Source organism: Mastigoproctus giganteus, chromosome 11 (assembly GCF_048544385.1).
Source record: "Mastigoproctus giganteus isolate SK-2022 chromosome 11, ASM4854438v1, whole genome shotgun sequence".
Taxonomy (NCBI): Eukaryota; Metazoa; Arthropoda; class Arachnida; order Uropygi; family Thelyphonidae; genus Mastigoproctus; species Mastigoproctus giganteus.
This window is the reverse complement of record NC_143585.1, coordinates 98228855-98249231: the sequence shown is the minus strand read 5'-3', so window position 1 is coordinate 98249231 and position 20377 is coordinate 98228855. Positions and strand designations below refer to the sequence as shown.

Here is a 20377-nt window from a genome sequence, read left to right as displayed (position 1 = left end):
TTGGAGAGAAAGCCAGCTGTACTAGCAAGAATGGTTATGCTAATCTTTCAAATGTAAAAGATTAGCATAACCATTCTTGCATTTGTTTGATACAAGAAAGCAAGCTTTCTTGCATCAGCCAAAAAAAAAAAAAAAAAAAATCCTTATTTCACCCATCCACTAGCTCCAAATGTTTGTCCAGTTCTGCCTTGAATCTAATAGCAGAAATTAGTGCTATAGGCTCTGGTAGCAGAAATTTGTACAATAAGCCACAGCAGGGCAATATTGGAAATTACCAAGGGAAATACCACTGTAGCAGGTGCAGCAGGCAAATGAGTTTCAACAGCACATAAAATTCAATTCCATTCAGAAAATTACACATTATTCATGGATAAACAGTGTCATAAAAGTGTTATATGTGGAATCAGCATATTTGCCTATAAAATTACACAAAAAATGATTGTCAGTCAACTATGATCTGATTGACAGATAACAGTTGCAACACTAGTGACTTTTAGTGAGCAAGTGATGGGAAACTAACTTGCCAACATGTTTAGCCACTTGTTTGGATTTTACCTTTAATGCCACCTTTATTTTTAAGCTTTTCTGAATGTAATTGTGAAAAATCCATTTTTTATATTAAAAAGATTATTTGTAGAAGAAGAAGAGAAATTAATTGCAATATAATACGTAGAACTTCAATATGATGCTCTCCATAAATTAAAATGAATAGAACATTAACGGAAAAAGATTACAGTAAAAAATCAATTGAAAACAATTAAAAAATTAATTAAAAACTAAAAAAAGTTTAATGTAAATTTTGAAAAATTACTTTCTTTCCTTAGAAAAGGGAGGAAAATTGTTTTTCAAAATTTACTTAACTTTTTTTTAATTGGTTAAATTGATTTTTTTTAATTGTGTTCAATTGATTTTTTAATTGTTTTCAAATTATTTGTTTACTGTAATCATTTTGCATTGATGTTATATTCATTTTAATTTTTGGAGAGTACCATATGGAAGTTTTCTACTGTCATATTGAAGTAAATTTCTCTTATTCTTCTACAATATTGAAATCAATGTAGAACGTATTGAGCATCATAGCTATACTATTAAAAAGATTAAAAAAGATGACACTGTAATGTCAGAAGCTGGAGAGCATTACTATTTGGAGGAAGTGCACATCAATAAACCCAGCTTGTTTTTAATAATTGTATGTGACAAATGCCATTCAACTTAGGTTTAATTAACATAGAATTAATTAAATTTAGGTTTAATTAATTCCTGAGTTTTTCCTAATTGTGCAATAATTAACAGAGATTTCGGAAATTTTCAGTAAACAAATCAAGGAAAACATTTCCAAAAACAGCTATTAGGAGGTTTAGCTATTCATATCAAGTTCCTAGTAGATGAAGAGCACAGATTGTTGGAATTGTCTGGAGTTCACTGATCTCGCATGACAGGCATGACATATTTACAAAAAATATCCACTTGTAATATGTATAGTTGGTCTTACCACTGGCTATTATATGTCTTACAACCATAAAACATTGTACTCATATTTGCACTGTGATGCCCAGTTTTATAAACTTCTAACCATATTTTTAATCTTCTAACCTTGTTTTTACTTATTTCAGCTATTATTTTATATTCTTTTATTCTTATTAATATATACAACTGTGGTAGGTAGTGCATTATTAATTACTAGTATAAAAAAATTGTTTTTGTGTACATTATTTAGCTTTAATTCTAATTTCAAAGAGATATTACTATTAAATTTAAAAGCACAATTACTAAATTTAAATCCAGGTGATTGCTGTTTTCAAGAAATATAGGGGGACAGAATAGTGTTTGCCTAACACTATTTGCCTAGTGTTTGCCAGGAGAGTAATCACCTGCAAGGTGATCTGATTGAGGTGTATAAGGCCTTGAATGGGTTGAGCAAGCTGAATGCTGATGGGATTCTTCCTCTTGCTCAGATTAAGAACCTGAGGGGGGGGGGCATAGATTCAAACTGAGGAAAGACAGTTGTAGAATAAATGTGCGGAAATTTGCCTTTAGCCATAGGGTGGTTGATTTGTGGAAGAGACTTCCATCTTTTGTTGTGGAAGTTGATAGCCTAAATAAATTTAAGACTGAGCTGGACAGGCATTTGGAACGAATGGAGAGGTGAAATGGGAGGATGGTTTTTTTTTTTTTTTTTTTTTTTTTTGGCTGATGCTGCATAAGCTTGCTTTCTTGCATTGTATGCCTCTATTAATGCTAACACAATGAAGTACTATCAAACCTAATATTGATAACAATTCTAAACTTCTCGTAATGTTCAATATCTCTTCATAACACTTTGGTTATCAGTAATGTTTTAAAGGTATAAAAATTATTTATTTTTATTTTAAATTATATTATTAATTATAGATTAATTAAAGCTTTATTAAAAAGGGTATTAAAAACAATAGCTTCTTGGATTACTTCTTTGAATATTTTCCATTTTTCATTTTTACTTGTTAGTTCCACCAATCCTTCCCATAGAACAGAATCAAATAAGTTCTCAGGCCATCATAATTTCCCTTACAAAACTTAGTTATTTAGTGATGATTCACTAAGAATGACTTAAACAAAAGCATCTTCCTAATCAAATAGATAAATGGAGTATGAATTAATTTTCATAGTAACTAGTAATATAGCTATCACTAACATAACTTATAACTCTTTAGTCTGTTCCTGGCAGTGTTCCCTTGAAGAGAAGAATGTTCTTCTTAGTCATCCATGGACTTCTTCCTGAAGAACAAAATATTATTTTGAAAATAACACAGGATTGTACCACATGTGATGTCATTGCACAAGTAAGAAATGGAGGGTTTGTTTTTTTTTTATTTAATATCTAACATAACAGATCACTTATATATTCTTACATTATTTTCAATGGTTATAAAATTAACTATTTTCAAAAAATAACAGCTTGCATTTTAAAATACTGAATTTTTATTACGTCCATTCTTTCTTTTTCTCTAAAATAACATTTATGCACAATGTTTCAAAGTCACCAAAAACCCATGTAATTTCATATATCCCTGTTAAGCTTATGGGAACAACATATGATTGAGCTTTCATTTCAAGCCTTGAGGCTTGAAATGAAAATTTTATGAATAGAGTCACCCATAAATTTAATACGAGCAGAAGGCAGTTGGTGCATACAAAACATTGAATATGATGAGCCAGAATGCATTCCAATATATTCTCATCTATTCTAAACCCTGGTTAATGAGCAAATCTATTGTATAGGATTACAATGCATTATAAGAGATGTTGGAAGTGCCTGCTATGGCAAACATGCTTAAACTCCCAACATATGGTTTCCTACCACCATAGTTGTAACATAGTGAAACATATCCTTGGGAATGTCAGCAATTAGCTCTTCAGATTGAGCATAGATTTTTCACATATTTCACTCTTTGAGATGTCCCCACATAAAAAAATAAGAAGAGGTGAGGTCTGATAGTCTTGGCAGCCCGAGAACCTCAAAAGGCACACATGTGACCTTCATACACAGATTTCACTGTCTTGTGTGTGTGCAGTTATGCTGTTTTGTTGGAAATACCCTTCACAACATTTCATGTTGTCCAGTTGATCAGTAACCTCTCAGACATTTTCAGCCACCCCTGAATGTTGACTGTTTCTGTGAAGCAAATGGAACCAGTGATCTTGCAGTGTAATAGATTGCACCATACGTTGACTTTTTTTCAAATGCAATAGCACCTCATGCATTGCCTATGAGTTTTCTGTTCTCCAGATTCTCGTGTTTTGACCATTGGTATATCCACTTGAGTAGAAACATGCTTCTTTTATGAAGAATATGCAATCTCAGATGTCCATTCCTGCTGCTGTATGTTGCTGGAACCAGAGTTGGGCATTATTCCAATACATTTTTATTAACATATAAGTTTTTGCAATGGCATCATGTGCATGTAGCCAACTACTAAGTAGTTACAAAATGACATCATTTAAGTATATGTCATATTGTGAATGCCTTCACAACGAGTTACCACGATATTGCATTATCTTGAATAAGTAATGCTTCACCAATAGAGAAGACTACTGTTACTTATTCTCGGCGGATACCACTGCTGAGAATAAGTAACAGTATTATTGTGAAGTTATACTTCGCAACTGAGCTGTCATCATTGCAACACCAGGATACCTTCCCACCCACTGATGAAGAGCCAGTAAGCTCTGAAACAGTGCCATCTGGGTGGTGGTATCTGCCGAGAATAAGTAACAGTAGTCTTCTCTATTAGTGAAGCGTTACTTTTTCAAGGTAGTGCAATATTGTGGTAACTCGTTGTGAAGGCATTTACAGTATGAGATATATATATTTAAATTATACCACTTTATAACTACTTGGTGGTTGGCTATGCGTAGACATGATGCCATGCACAAACTTATGCATTAGTTAACTTCTTCGTAACCTGAGGCTATTGCCCAAAATGAATTATGTAGTTCTCAATACATCTTTTTATTTTATTAAAAATTATTAATTATTTATTTGTTTGTTATTCAACTTAATTGTTATTGATTATTCATTATTTTTATTCAAACTTCAAATAAATTGTTATGCATCTTTTTTATAGCCTATTTTCCTAATACCATGTACTATATGGCACATATTGCCTTGTTTAACTGAAATCTTCAGTTAATAGTTTATTCTTGTATTACAGAATATTATTTTCTTTTTGCTCCATTGACTATTTTGATAATTTCTGATGAATGTCAGGCATTGTCTAACCTTGAATATCTATAAAGAAGAAAATGTTTTTGTTAGGTATACAGCACACCATTACCATCTGCTGCCATTAAAAGACTTTTCTCCCTTGCTACCATGATCAATCTGCATAAATCAATCTTAATAAATTTTACTAATGAAATTTTTGAGAAAAGGGAGTGTGCTAAAGGTGAATTTACAGACGAAGATGAAATAGGTGCAAAACATGCTCACATTAACCTCCTTGACTGGCATCAGTCAAGGAGGTTAGCCATCAAAGCTAAATAAATGGTTGGGCTTACACATAGACAAAAAAAAAAAAAAGAAAAAAAAAAGAAAAGTGAAAAAAAAAGGCATTCCTCAACTTGTAATTTGCAATAAATAAGAACTTTTTATTCACATTCATTATTATGAATAATTTTTTCCAAAATTAGCTGGAACCACTTTCAGCATGCAATACACTTTCTTTGTTTTCTTCTTTCAGTTAATGAACAGTGTGAACTCTGTTACAGATGAAACTTCAGCTTCTTAGAAGCTTTTTGGCATGAACTGTAGGAAACACTGCTCATTTCACTCAATATTCCGAGTAATTTGCCAGATTCCATCACAGTTGTTCTAAGATGTCTGCAGTCATGGCATTTGGTATTTTAGGGTTGCTGCCAATGGGGTTTGTCAGATGGCCAATCTTTTAAAATTTTTGAATCAACTTCAATATAGTGAATTTACGTGGCAACTTGTGTGTCTTGAAATATTGCATATATTCCTTTCTCACTTTGAAAGGAATTGAAATATTGTCTATATTAGACCAGAATTTGAAATACTACACCACAGAGTGAAGCATTTCTGTTGTAGAATTAACCTCATAGCTTACTCAGGAAGTGAATGGTGCTACTGTACAAATGACTTCACATGTGCATGATGCTTGCTGTCATATGTTGTTAAGCTTCTGATCTATACATCACTCAAATTATACATTATTCCCACAAGTATTGCCAGAGACACATGCATTTGTATGATTTCGGTGACTTTAAAAACATCATATATAAATATTTGAGTAACAAAAGCATTGAGAACTTTAAAATTGTAATTTTAAAAATATTAAATTTTAGAAATATTAAATGTAAGTTTAATGAAATAAAGAGCATTCCAACACACCTGTAAATCCTGAAAAATTTGGGGATTTAAAAATTATTAGTCACAAGGAAATCTCAGGGAAAATTTTGATTATGTATTTGTTGTCAGTTGTTGCTGCTGTAATGATCAAAGAGGGAGAGGGGGGGGCTCTGAAAGAGGAATGTAAGGGTTGAAAAAGTAACCAGGCTTAAGGCCCTTGGCTACTGTTGCTTTTTAAAATATTGGAAACAGCATTTTAGTCTCTTCTCAACTATTAGAAAAGGTTAGCACTGGTCTATTATTTATTTTCTAAATTAATATAATAAATGTCTACAATGGTCTGTTTTCCTAAATTCCTGGAAATTTGCCATCTTAAGAATTCTGTTGAAACCTGGCATCCTAATCTTCCCCAGTCTTACAGACCCCTCGCTTTGTTATCTAATTTTAGTAAGATCCTATAACGTTTGATCTCATATAGCTTTGCTATATGAGATCAAATGGCTTTGCTTTGGGACACAGACAGCTATTCTAGTAATCAATATGGCTTTCATTCTGGAGTTGGTGTTGAAGATGCCCTTGTAACTCTTCTGAATTTCATTAATGAATTGCCTTCTAAATATGTTCTGGCAATTTTTATTGACTTGGACGGTGCCTTTGACTCTTTTTGGTGGGAGAGTGCTCTTGAATGTCTCAGAACTCTAAACTGGCCTGCTAACCTACAATCAGGAATTATTTTGCAGATAGATCTGTTAAGGTTACATCAAATTTTCACAAAGTTTCTCGGAAAGTCTTATGTGGGTGCCTGTAAGGGTCTACCCTTGTTCTCAACCAATGGTTGCTAAAGGTTTTCCCAAATTATTCATTACTTGCATATGCGGATGATTTAGTTCTTCTGTTTTATGGAAATTCTCACCATTCATTAGAAGAAAATGCAAATTCTGTTCTGAACAACTTTCTGATTGGTCAACATTTAACAAACAGGCGTCTCCGTAGCCAGGTGGGAAGGAGCAGCAGTGCGTAGCACGCGCTTCTTGATTAGACCGGGGTTCGAGCCCGTCACCACCAAATATGGAAAATGCGGAAAGGTCAGAGAATGACCACCGCATATCCCGGAGCAATATGGCCTTAGTTGCTAATGCTCCTAAAAACCAAATAACAACAACAACTTAACAAACTTACTATTTCTCACAGTAAAACTTGTATGATGGTTCAAAGGCACCTTTTTGCCAACTCGTTCTCCTCATAAAAATTAATGGTAAATCTCTCCCTTTTGTAACAACCACAAAATCCCTTGGATTACTGATTGAAAATCACCTTACCTTTCTTCCCTATCTGAATCATCTGTCTGACAAAGTGAGAAAATTTGTCTTTTAAATTGTTCGCATTTCCCATCAGGACTGGGGGTCTGAACCATAAGATTTTGCATAGACTATACAAAGCTATTGTTTTACCATTTACCACTTATGCTGCTGCAGCCTGGTTTAGACACACTAAATTGTTTACAGTTCAGTCCAAGCTTGGTTTGATCCAGTTTAGTTTCCTCCTAGTACTAGTTAAGGCATGTCGAACTGTCTCTACCTCTGCTCTACAAGTTCTATCTGTTCACTACCTTTAGACTTATATTTAATTTACCGTGGACTTTATTACTTCTTTCGTAAGGGCCTCCCTGCAGAATTCAATGGAATTCAAATTGACGTGTCCTCCAGCCCTAAACAAGAAAAAGAATGAATTTTAAATATTCTTCATGACCGTTGGCAACTTCACTGGTCTGATTCCCTAAAAGGCTTAATTTCAAAATTATTTATTCCAGAAGTTACATTTGTTAATAAAAACACTCATAAATGGTTTTCACCCAGCATGTTTTCTAGATTTCTTTAAACAGGACACGGTTCCTTAAATTTTAAACTTTCCTATTTCCATCTTTCCAACTCCGAACTTTGTCTTTGCGGTTCTCTCAAGGATTCTACCTGCATTATTTTCTTTTGCCCTGTTTACAATGAATTTCATTCACTGTTACTGTCTGTCAATGGTCAGTGGTCCTTTACTCCTAGTCAGGAATCTGTCTTCATTTCCTCTTCTACTTTCTTTCAGTTCTCTTGAATTTCTCATGCTCTGTCTTTCTTAAATGATAACAGTTATTGTCCGAATTATGATCCTATTTTTATATTATTGATCAATACTATACTTAACTTAAATTCATTCATAATTTCCAAATTATTTCAGAACTTCACCAAGCTTCTCCCTTAAATTCCTTAAATTTGAAATTTTAAGGAATGTATTCAAACACTTTCTTTTTGCTATTAGCCTGATAGCACAAACTGTAAAAGCTGTAACATTCATCTCAACTGTTTGCTCCATTTTTAGAAATGGGAGACGTCTCTCAAGAGATTGATGTCTCCCATTTCTCTCAAGAGATGTTGAGTGACATTTATGGTTTTATAAAAAAAGTTCCATGACTTTTGAAATACTTATTTGCTGATTTTTAAAATTCATATTTTTCTTACCAATTGAAGAAAATCCATCAGGGTACTAGTGCCAATGAACACGGCAGCTTACCAGGCTTATTTTAATCCTACATGTGAATCAAGAATGGCCTGAGTGGTTAGAACTGAGTGACAATGAAAAAGCAAAATGTAAATCCTGCAAATTAGTATTCAAACTAAGTAATATGGGTCACTAAGCAATCATTAGTCATTGAAGTGCACAACTCAGAGAAAAGTTATGCGGCATGAGGATTCTGTCTCAGAATGCTTATTGTGTGTCTTATAGAATGTTTAATGAAGAAGAAACAAAACTTCTAGTTACAGAAGGAAAAAATTCATGAGATTGACTTTTATTTCCAATTTTTATTTCTGGTGCTGATGAAAATGAAAAAAGAAAAATCAGATGTGAATAGGTTGAAAAATCAGATGTGAATAGGTTGAAAAATCAGATGTGAATAGGTTGAAAAATCAGATGTTAAAGAAAAATCAGATGTTAAAGAAAAATCAGATGTGAATAGGTTGGCCTTCCAGTTCCTACTTCACATAGTGCACAGTTTTCAGCTGTGGATAATTTTTTCATTAAAATATCGAGGCAGCAGATATTTTGTGTATATTAGAAAAAATGATGATTGGACATGAGTCATTCGATTTTTAGGAGGCGTTAGAAAAAATATTTAGAATGTTTAAAGAAAGTATGATAGTGCAACAGTTTACCCTGTCCCACAAAAGCTTTTTATTTAGTATTTGCATGGATTGGCTCCTTATTTTCACACAAATTATAATATATTAAATTTTTGTCATGGGCGCTGAATGTCTTTACAAGTGGATGCAGTGAAATTCGAGCTCCAAGAAATATAAGTTTTTGCCATTTTATTTACTTGATTGTCATAATATATCATACTTTATAAGTAGCTTTATAGACCTAGTTATGCTTGTTATTTTTATTTTTAATTTAGATAGAGATTTTGTAGGTTACTACTTAATGTATGTAAAATCGTTGTTTCATTTGAATCTTGCCACCAATGTTATAGTAGAGGGTGAGTGGTAGGGAATTCTTAATTTTTAATTGTGGTAAATAGGTAGCAAACGTAAAACTAGATAGTGTAGTACATATCACTGCATTTAGATATCTATTAGATAGAGTACTATTGATAATTGATTAAATAAATTGATTTATGTTATTGATTTTCATTGTATTCAATTGAATGTCATGCCCCAGACTAGAGCAACAAAGCAATGGGCACAAAGTAGCAGGAGTGCTGTGGCTTGGGGAGAACCGAGTGGGGGGAGGGTGCTGCTGTTCTCCAATGCATCACAGCTCAAAAAATGTGCAGCTTGTTAAATGTTTGCGAATCTATCTGGAACAGGACATGATCTAACCTTGGGGGATGTCTTTGTATGTGCTAGGTGCAGAGAGTATCAAGAAAAACATGCCCTTGAATTAAAATGGAGGGCCCATCAAGCTTCAGCTGCCAAACTCAATGCCAGAGCTGACTCTTGTGCATCAGGCAACTCAGCGACAATCTTCAGGGCAGAATGCAGTACAGAATGGGAGTACGGAAGATAGTTATTGTCTGTGACTCCATTGTCAGGGAGATAGGTAATATATTGTGTAAAAAAGGATAGGTGGAATAGGACCAGGGTCCTATTCCACCTATCCTTTTGCCTGCCAGAGGCAAAAGTTGATGACATTGCAGAGCAGATATCATCTTTTAAGGTCACAAAGCATGATATTGTTGTACACGTTGGCACCAATGATGCTAAGATTAGATCTGCAGACTTACTTAACAAATACAGGTCAGTGTTGAAAAAAAAGTCATGAGTTCGAGTTAAATTTGAAAGTGTCTTCAATTCTGCCCAGACACGATAGGCGGGAGTTTATGATGAGAGCATTGTCAATCAATTTGGCCCTGGAGAGAGTGTGAAAGGCTCATGGGGTAGAATTTTTCTCAGCGTGGTCTGTGCTTGTTAACAGGAGAGGCTGCTTTTACAGGGATGGGATACACTTAAATAGAAGGGGGTGCAAGAATATTTGCTGATGCTATCAAGGCAGTGTTAGGTGGATCAGAAAACTGTTAGCTTTGGGGGAAGGGGGATTCACAGACTAAAAGATTAACAGTAGCCGCAGGCAGAGGTGAAAATGATTCTTGCACTGCTTCTATTAGAATGGAGGGCAGGGTGCTGGGGTTTTCGGGGACTGGTGGGAGCCATCGTGGAACAAATAAATACACGGGCTGTATTAGGGTAACTAAGATTAAGAATAGGTGCATGTATACTTGCATGTACACCAAAAAAATGCTAGAAGTATGGTAAATAAATTTGATGAATTTCAAGTGCTAGTCAAGATATCAAAGGTGGATGTTATTGGGATGTCAGAGACATGGTGTCACACAGATATAAGAAGTGCAGAATTGTTGATTTTGGGAGTACAATATGTATAGAAAGGATAGACAGGATAGGAAGAGGAGGGGTTATGCTGTTAGTTAAGAAACACATAAAATCTAAGGAAGTGCATCCAGTTGACATAGATCCCGGGTTCCCAACCTGTGGATCGTGACCCCAAGGAGGTTGCAAAGTGTTTTCTGGGGGGGAGGGGGTCACCACGGTTATTTTTAATTGCAATTATTTTTATAGAAAATTTCACCACGAAGGTTTTCAACACTTATTTATTTTAATATGGCATATGGCTACACTGCAATATTCTATTAGTGGTTGCAACACTGATTTTTGATAAATGAAAGGAAGTGACTTAAGGTCCACTATAGCGGGTGCTTAAAAAATATTAAAAGCCCACCGTGTTCATATGTATTAAAAATTTTATATTATTTTAATTATTTACTATGATGGGTCTTTAATATTTTTTCAAATTTCTGCTGTGATGGACCCTGATTCACTCCATAAAAATAAAATATACAAATACAATGATAACCATTAGAAGAAAATGCTATGTTACAAATAGTAAACTGAAAAAAATATTCACTATGATGCAAAATTCAGTATCAAAATTCATTTTTAATCAGTGTCTCAATGTGGGAATCACAGACTGTCGAATACAGACCGTCGAATAAAGGTGAGTTGCTCTCTTAACGCAGTTGAAGATCACTCCATACGTTTTGCTGACGCCGCCATGTTTGCACTGATGTAATTCAATAATGTCCACGATTGAACGTCTAATGCAAACTGGCACGAACTTAGTTCACCAATAATCAACCACCTTTAGTTGGCGCCATAATAGAAACCAGCCACTCACTGTCGAGCACGGGTTAGCTACTGCTTGCACTTTCTAAAATCTAAAGAGCGTCAGTAGGTCACCATCAGTCCATGCTGTCCATGCTAAATCTGTACCCATGGAGGAAAAACATAAATATTCAGAAGACTGTCTAAAATTTGGCTTTACCACCTTGATCAGCAATGGCATGGCAAAGCCACAATGCGTTTTGTGCAATGTCGTTCTCAGTGCTGAATCTATGAAACCTTCAAAACTGAAACGTCACTTAGAGACAAAGCATTCAGAACATACTAAAAAGGATTTGGAGTTCTTTTGATGCCATGAAACTGGTCTCAGACATCAGAGACTTGATCCTACAACAACAGAGCACAGCAGCAGTGCCAGCATCATATGAAGTTGCATTGGAAATTGCCAAACAGAAAAAACCTTAGACGATTGGAGAAACAGTCATCAAACCCTGCAAGTTGAAGATGGTAAAGTTAATTCTTGGGGAAACCAAGAATTAACTTCTGCCCAATAACACTATTCAGAGGTACATTTCAAATATGTCTGTAGACGTGAAAGAGCAGGTTTTGAATGAAATCAAAGTTTCCCCATTGTTTTCTTTTCAAGTTGATGAATCAACAGACGTAAGTTCATGTTCTCAGATTAGCATTAGCATTAGTAGAGGCATATGATGCAAGAAAGCAAGCTTATGCAGCATCAGCAAAAAAAAAAAAAAAAACTTCCACTTCACCCCTCTGTTCGTTCGAAATACCTGTCCAGCTGAGCCTTAAATTTATTTAGGCTATCAACTTCCACAACAAGGGATGGAGTCTGTTCCACCAACAAACTACACGCTGGCTAAAGGCAAATTTCCGCACGTCTATCCTACATCTGTCTTTCCTCAATTTGAATTTATGCCCTCTCAGGTGATTATTCTGAGCGAGAGGAAGAATCCCATCAGCATTGAGCATGCTCAAACCATTCAATGCTTTATACACCTCTATCAGATCACCTCGCTGGTGCCTAGTCTCCAGACACTGTAATTTGCAAACTTAAGCCTTTCTTCGTAAGAGCAATCTTTTGTTCCATTCACTAATCTTGTTGCCCTTCTCTGTACTTGTTCCAGCAGCTCTACATCCTTCTTGAAATGAGGCCTCCCCTGAGTCCAAAGAAGCTCTCATAATTATGGCTAAGGGTTTGCTTACTTCCTTTACCGCCTCCTTTAATATAACTGGATAGATCCCATCCACCCCAGGTGCCTTTCTTGTGTTTATCTTTACTCTTTCTTTACTCTTTACTCTGTTTATCTTTCCTCCACTTTACTCACAGTTATTACAAGATTATCAAGCTCACTGCCACAGTTGAATATATCTCTGACATTCCCCTCACTGAATAACTCCTCATGTGTGAATGTCGATGCAAAATATTCATTTAGTTTGTTAGCTACCTGAGCAGGATCATCAACAGTTGAACCATCGATATCAAGTGGACCAATCTGATTCATCTCCTTCCTTCTACAGTTTACATAAGTAAAGAACTCTTTGCATCCCTTGCCAAAGATTTCTCGTAATCTGCCTTCGCCTGCCTAACCTCCTTTGTAACTTGGTTACAGATCAACTTATATCTATCATAGGCTTCTGTGTCACATGTTAATTTATATATTTTCGTGAAATGCTTGTCTTAGATGCTTGTCTTCGTGAAATATATTCATTCAGATGACATCAAAGAAGAGTTCCTGTTTTGTAGTGCACTTGAAACAACTACAAAAGGTGAAGGTATTATGGAGAAGATATATACCTTTTTTGAAACTGTAGGACTACAGTGGAAAAACTTCTGTGGACTTTGTACAGATGGAACACTAGCTGTGCTAGGGTCATAGTTGGGCTTTCACACAAAAGTGAAAGAACTTGCTCCCCAAGCAAAGGGCATTCACTGCATGATTCACCAATATGCTCTTGCCAGTAAGACTCTTCCAGCTCCGCTGCAAGAGGTATTTGATTCTCTGAAAATTGTCAATTACATCAAATCTGGAGCCCTCAACACCCATCTGTTAACGAATTCTGTAAAGACATGAATTCTGCTCACAAAGTTCTTCTTTTCTACACTGCTGTATGCTGGTTGTCGAAAGGAAATGAAAGGTTTCCGAAAGGAAACCTTTCATTTTGAAAGGAAATGAATGGTTGTCGAAAGGAAGATGAAATCAAGTTGTTCCTGGAAGTGCAAGGATAACATGACCTTCTGGCTTACTTTAATGATGAAGCTTGGAAGAAAAGAGTTGCTTACTTAGCAGACATTTTAGACCAGCTAAGCTGAACCTGAAACTTCAGGGAAAGGAAACACACACATTATCCAATTTCAAGACAGTCTTCAGGAATTTGTATTCAAACTGCAAAACTGGCATTGGAAAGTAAATCTTGGAAACATTGCCTGTTTGTAAAACTCTGCAGTGTGGTAGAGGAATCTGAAGGTGAACTGGATGAGAATCTGAAGGAAGAGATTACTGGACACCTTGAATCCCTTGAAAAGGAATTTCAGTGGTCCTTCTCTGAGCTTACAGAGGAAGAAGCTGCACTGGTACAAAACCCATTCTCTGCTTCCTTGAATATAGCCAGCATTCCCAATGAAGTACAGGATGAATTCTTGGATCTGCGGAATGATTCCTCGGCATGTAATTTGTTTTATGAAAAATTGCTGATTCAGTTCTGGTGTTCTATGTATCAGTCATATTCAAATGTCATCATGCTTGCCTTTCGAGTTTTACTTCCATTTGCCTCTACATATCTCTACGAGAGTGGATTTTCAATGGTTCTTCATATAAAAACAAAGGCAAGAAACAGACTGAATGTTGAAGATCACATGAGGGTGTCTTTAAGAAACACTTAGCCACAAATTTTGAAGCTGGTTGCCCAGATGCAAGTACAACCATCACATTAAATATTAGCTTAATTAAATATTAGGTTAGAATTATATTCTGAAAAATCTATTTTTAATGTGTTTTCTTTACCCTATTAAAAATGCCTTTTTATGCAAATATGACGGGGGGGTTGCAGGTTACTTGTCTATTGTAAAAGGGGATCGTGACTCAAAAAAGGTTTGAAAACACTGACATAGATGGACAGTGCAATGTTGAATCAGTTTTGTGTGACATAAGCACTGGGAAAGCAGTATTGAGAGTAGGAGTGTGTTATAGGACTAATGACTCTGATGGGTACGGCAAACAACTGTACAGAGAAATAGAGTGGGCCAGTAAATCAGATTGTCTTATAATGAGGGATTTTAACTTCCCAGATATTAACTGGAACTTGTGGGTTGGTCACTCACACACCAGCAAGACTTTTGTGTATTTACTGGATGATTGTTTTCTACAGCAACAACAACACTTTAGAGAGCGACCAGATAAAGTAATATCTGGTTATCAGCAGTGATAACCAGATATTATCTGGTTGATCTGGTTATCAGCAGTGATTATTCATGCATTAAGAATTTGCAGATAAAGGAACTGTGATAACTACCACTAGGTGGAAGTTATCACAGTGTACTGATATGGGATTTACTTAATGAAGTAACCACAATCAAAGTAAAAGGAAAGGAAGATGAATTTGAAGTGCTGATCAAGACATCAAAGTCGAATATTGTTGAGATATTAGAGAAGTGGTGTGACACAGATATAAGGAATGCAGAATTGTAATTTGGAAAGTACAATGTGTACAGAAAGGATAGACAGGATAGAAAGTGTTATGCTGTTAATTAAGAAACACATAAAATCTAAGGAAGTGCATCCAGTTGACACGGGTGGCAGTGCAATGTTGAGTCAGTTTGGTGTGACGTAGGTACTGGGAGAAAAATCAAGAGGAGGAAGGTATTATTGGCCAAATGACTCTGATGAATACAACAAACAGTTGTACATAGAAATAGAGTGGGCCAGTAAATCAGAATATCTTATAACAGTGCACTGATTCATTCATTCAAAGATGTAACTAACATCGGGGGTAAAGCGAAGGGTTGTTGCTTTTGACTACAGTGGTCTCAGACAGTTTTTAAATTGTACACAGTTGGACCAACTGATGATGTTACCAATAGCAAATTCAAAATGGGAAGCATTCAAGAAAGTAATCATGGAAGCTACTAGATATTTCATAACAATTAAGAAATACAGTTCAAGGTTTGGGCTTGAATGGATGTTAGATGAACTAATTAGACTCGTCGCAGAGAAGAAAAATGCATGGGATGCATATAAATTATCAGGTGACACGAAATCGAATGGTAGATATAAGCTAGTCTGTAATCGAGTCACAAAGGAGGTTAGGCAACTGAAGGCAGATTACGAGAAATCTTTGGCAAAGAATGCTAAGAAAAACAGCAAGAAATTCTTTAGTTATATGAACTCTAGAAGGAAAGGGATGAATCAGTTTGGTGCACTTTATATTGATTGTTCAACTGTTGATGATTCTGCTCAGAAAGCTGACAATCTGATGAGTATTTCCATCTACATTCACGCATTAGGAGTTATTAAGGGAGGAGAATGCCAGAAGTTTATCAAACTGTAACAGGGTGCTTAATGATTTTTTAATAACTGAGAGGAAAGTGGAGGAGAAATTGTTGAAGTTAAACATACGAAAGGGACCTGGGAGTGGATGGGATCTATCCAGTTATATTAAAGGAGGCGGCTAAGGAAGTAAATAAATCCTTAGCCATAATTATGAGAGCTTCCTTGGACTCAGAGGAAGTCCCACAGACTGGAGATGTGCAAATGTATCCCCAATTCAAAAAGGTGGATCTAAGGGTGACACAGGTAATTACAGACCTGTTAGTTTAACTTCTGTTCCAGGAAAATTAATGGAAACACTGGTTAAAAAGGCATTGCAGGATCATCTAGACAAGACTTCAGTTATAGCTCGGACACAGCATGGTTTTGTTTAGGGAAAGTCTTGCCTGACCAATTTGAAAAATAACTAGATTAGTGAGGTAAACAAAAGCTTACTCTTACAATGAGACTTTAGTTCTGAAGATTGCCGCATCCAAAAAATTGGAACCTGTGAGAAGACCTGATTGAGTTGTTTAAGTCCAATTTATTCAATCCATCCTTTGAATGGATTGAATAAATTAAATACTGATGGCATCCATCCTCTTACTCAGGCAACACACATGTTGACGCATAAATTTAAACTGAGAAATGATAGGTCCATGTCAGGTGTGCAGAAATTTGCCCTCACCGAGTGCATAGTTGATTGTTGGAACAAACTTCCATTTGGTGTTGTGGAAGTAGGTAGTTTGAATAATTTTAAAGAACTAGACAAATTCTTAGAAGGCATGAACATGTGATATGAAAAGTGTTTTTTTTTTTTTTTTGTTTCTCTCATTGTGGTACATACATGTAACAATAATAAGAAATAATAAAATAGTAAATATAATAAAATAAAATAGTAAAAATAATATAATAAAATAGTAAAAATAACAAATAAAAAAGCCTTGTGTAACAATAATAAGGATAAAAACACATTTTCTTTTATTTTTATTTAATTACAAGGGGGTTTGAAAAGTTCTTGGCCTGAGTATAAAAGAGAAGTGTGCTGCAATGTTAAAAATTTCTTTACTTAATATGGGATACTTCAAATAGTAACCTCACCAAGTTTCAAGCACTTTCAATGCCTCTCTCTTTTTTTAATTACAGGTCCTGAAGTCAACAAAGTTGTGTGAATGAGATAAGGAGGACAAAATCAGTCATATAGTCAAAGGCAGTTCATGAGAATATGGTTACAGTACTTGTGGAGGGAGAGACTAGAAGATGACCAAGCTGTGGAAGACCTGCAACATCCTTCACTCTCACTCCAGAAGTTGTTGATAATACACATCATCTGGTGATGAGATTGACAAGTGATAGTTCAGTACATTACCAGCATCTTGGGCATGTCATCTGAACCTCTGTTATTCTGAACACAGAATAACAGCGGTTCTAAGTATGAAAAAGGTCAGATGATGGATCCCAAAGTTGTTACCAGCAGATCAAAAATGCACGAGAGTTGTCAAGTTAAGTGAACATTTGCATCCTTTTTGAGCAGATCCAGTAAATTTCCTTGCAAGATTTGTGACTACGGATGAGTTGTGAGTCCATCACTTTCAACCATAGACAGAGGAGCAGTCTGAACAATGGAAACGTGGCTCTTCTTCTTCCCTCCAAAGAAAGCCAAGTTGATTCCTTCTGCTGGCAAGGTGATGGCATCAGTTTTTGGGATGCTGATGGAGTATTGCTAGTGGATTACCTTCAGAAAGGCAAGGCAAGAGTCATAGGGGTATATTCATAGACCCTGTGAGGTATTTGCCTGAAAACATCAACAGCAAATGCCAAGGAAAACTTGCTAAAGGAATCTTGTTCCTCCAGGACTGCACCTGCTCACAGGTCTATCATCGTCATGGCTACACTGTAAGAGTGCAACTTTGAAATCTTGGACTATTCCCTGTATTCATTAGTAAAAGTTCATCACTGGACCTATTTCCTAATTTGAAAAAATACTTGTCTGGCATTTGTTTTCCCACCAACAATGATGTCATCGCTGCATTGGATTCCTGGAGATCCAAGAGAAAACTTTCTTTGCAGCTGGAATCAGTGCATTGCAGCATCAGTAGAAAAGTGTATTGACTCCAAAGGGGACTATGTTGAAAAGTAGCATGTTACCAGACTCCATAAATAGACCCTTCATACTCAGGCCACACACTTTTCAAATTCACCTTGTATAAGATAAACTGAGAGAAAATAAAACACATAATTGAAAATAAAACTATAGTATTAATTTAATTTCATTAATTAATTAATTATTTATTTAATTCTTCTGTAAGAATAATATTGTTTGTACAATTTTTTGTCTTATGTGCCTTCTGAACTAGCTACAGTACTGACATTGTTAAATGCAATAGTTATGCCTTTATCATTGTTATTGCAGACTAATACATTCTCTGTTATGTTGAATGTCATTTGGGCATCTTTTTTTTTTTTTTTTTTTTGAAGGCAGAGTTGAGTGCTTTTTCACTTCCACCACTTGTAACAAAAACTTTGTCATTTTGCTGGGTACTCAGCAGCTCTTCTGCTGCTGGTTTTCCTGTGGTATCATTCGCCTTAACAAACTGAAATTCGCCAAAAAAATTCATATATTCCTTCAAAATTTCTCATTCCTCAATATTTATATCAGATTTGTTTTCTTTTCTGTAGTTCATATATGACTCTCCATCTTTAACTGTCTTTTATACTTAGGGTGCTTGTAAATAGCAGTGGTATCTTTCAAAAGAAAAAACAAAACAAAAAAAAAGTTACATTTCTGTCTTAAGAAAAAAAAAAAAGTATATATATAATATTGATAAAAATATAATGAAATTACTGAAAGTGTTAGCAAACAAGAAAAGGTATCAAAAAATTAAAATTAAAAATTATTAAACTGGGTTATGGATCTGGGGTACTACTAGTTATAGCAGAAAAAACCGGCACCCATAATGAATTATAGACAAATATATTATTATCAGTGTATTAGATGGAGGTGCTTTTTTATATAAAGAATATATAAAAAATAAAAATAAATAAAGTAAAGCTAAAAAGCTAAAATAATGCCGGTAGAATCCTGTAAAAAGAAAAAAGGATGAAATCCAAAAGAAGGAAGAAGGCAAAATAAGAAAACTTACCACATGCATGGACAGGAAAACATTGAATTAGCTGAGTGCCATCGAAGACAAAAAAAAAAAAAAAAAAACAGTGAACTTTCTGTTTTCTTTTTTTCTTCTTTGGTCTCTGATGGCACTCAGCTAATTCAACATTTTCCTGTCCATGCACACAGTAAGTTTTCTTATTTTGCTTTCTTTTGGATTTCATTCATTTTTTCTTTTTACAGGATTCTACTGGCATTATTTTAGCTTTACTTTATTTTTATTTTTTATATATTCTTTAATTTTAATCCTTCCTTTTGGTCTCTGTCAGGTCGGCTATGATGTATACGTACGCATACTTTTTAACGTGTACTTCATAACAGAAACAGAGACCTGGCTTATTGTGGTGGCTCCTACAATTTTCACTGCCGACCCCATTGACGAAAAAGTTAAAAGTCCTAGGACCCGTGGATTTAGGTACCATTATTTATCTTTATGTTATACCTTAATTTCATTTTATTTCAGGTAATCTGTTTTTACCATGCATGTGTTCTCAATTTTTCACTGGTAATTACACCTGACAGTTCAGCACCTCCACCTAATACATTGATAATAATATATTTGTCTATATATATATATATATATTATTCTTTTGTAATATGATAATTCATGTTGTATTTTATTTTTAATATGCTTTTATAGTAGTTTTACTTAATTTATTTCTATCTCTAGCTTTTTCTGTTGTCCCAGTAGCTGTTTTAGCAATGCATGGGTACGAACAGAGTACATATTGTTATTTCTTTTTGTATTATCATTCTATTGTGGTTTATTCCGTCTTTGTTCATTTTCTTAATCACAGGTATTTTCTACACATAGGTATTATAGTTAATACATTACTGGTCTTTAAGCTAGCCTAATCTCGGTTATCTTAATTTCCCATGGCCTATACATTCAGGATTTTTCAACTTGTTACGTATTGCTAAAAAAATTCATATCAATTATTGATGAAAAACTGTAGCAATACTATTTTAAAACAATATGATATAATATTAAACATATTTATACATTTTTGTATTACATCTTTATACATTTTTGTATTACATCACATGGACGTCAATCCCCTACTTCATTGGGGGCTTTGAGCGGATTGACGGTCCATTCGATGTAATGCATTTCTTACTTACCCGTTTCTGTTTGCATCTA

The 20377-nt window shown here is 34.9% G+C and overlaps 1 protein-coding gene across 1 annotated transcript in view; it reads left to right on the top strand.

Annotated features, from left to right (window-relative positions):
* LOC150078287 (uncharacterized) overlaps positions 1–20377 on the top strand; it is a 910840-nt gene that overhangs the window by 775396 nt on the left and 115067 nt on the right. Inside the window, 1 exon segment of the mRNA XM_090384522.1 lies at positions 2691–2819. Within this exon segment, the coding sequence (XP_090240648.1) occupies positions 2691–2819 (129 nt within the window).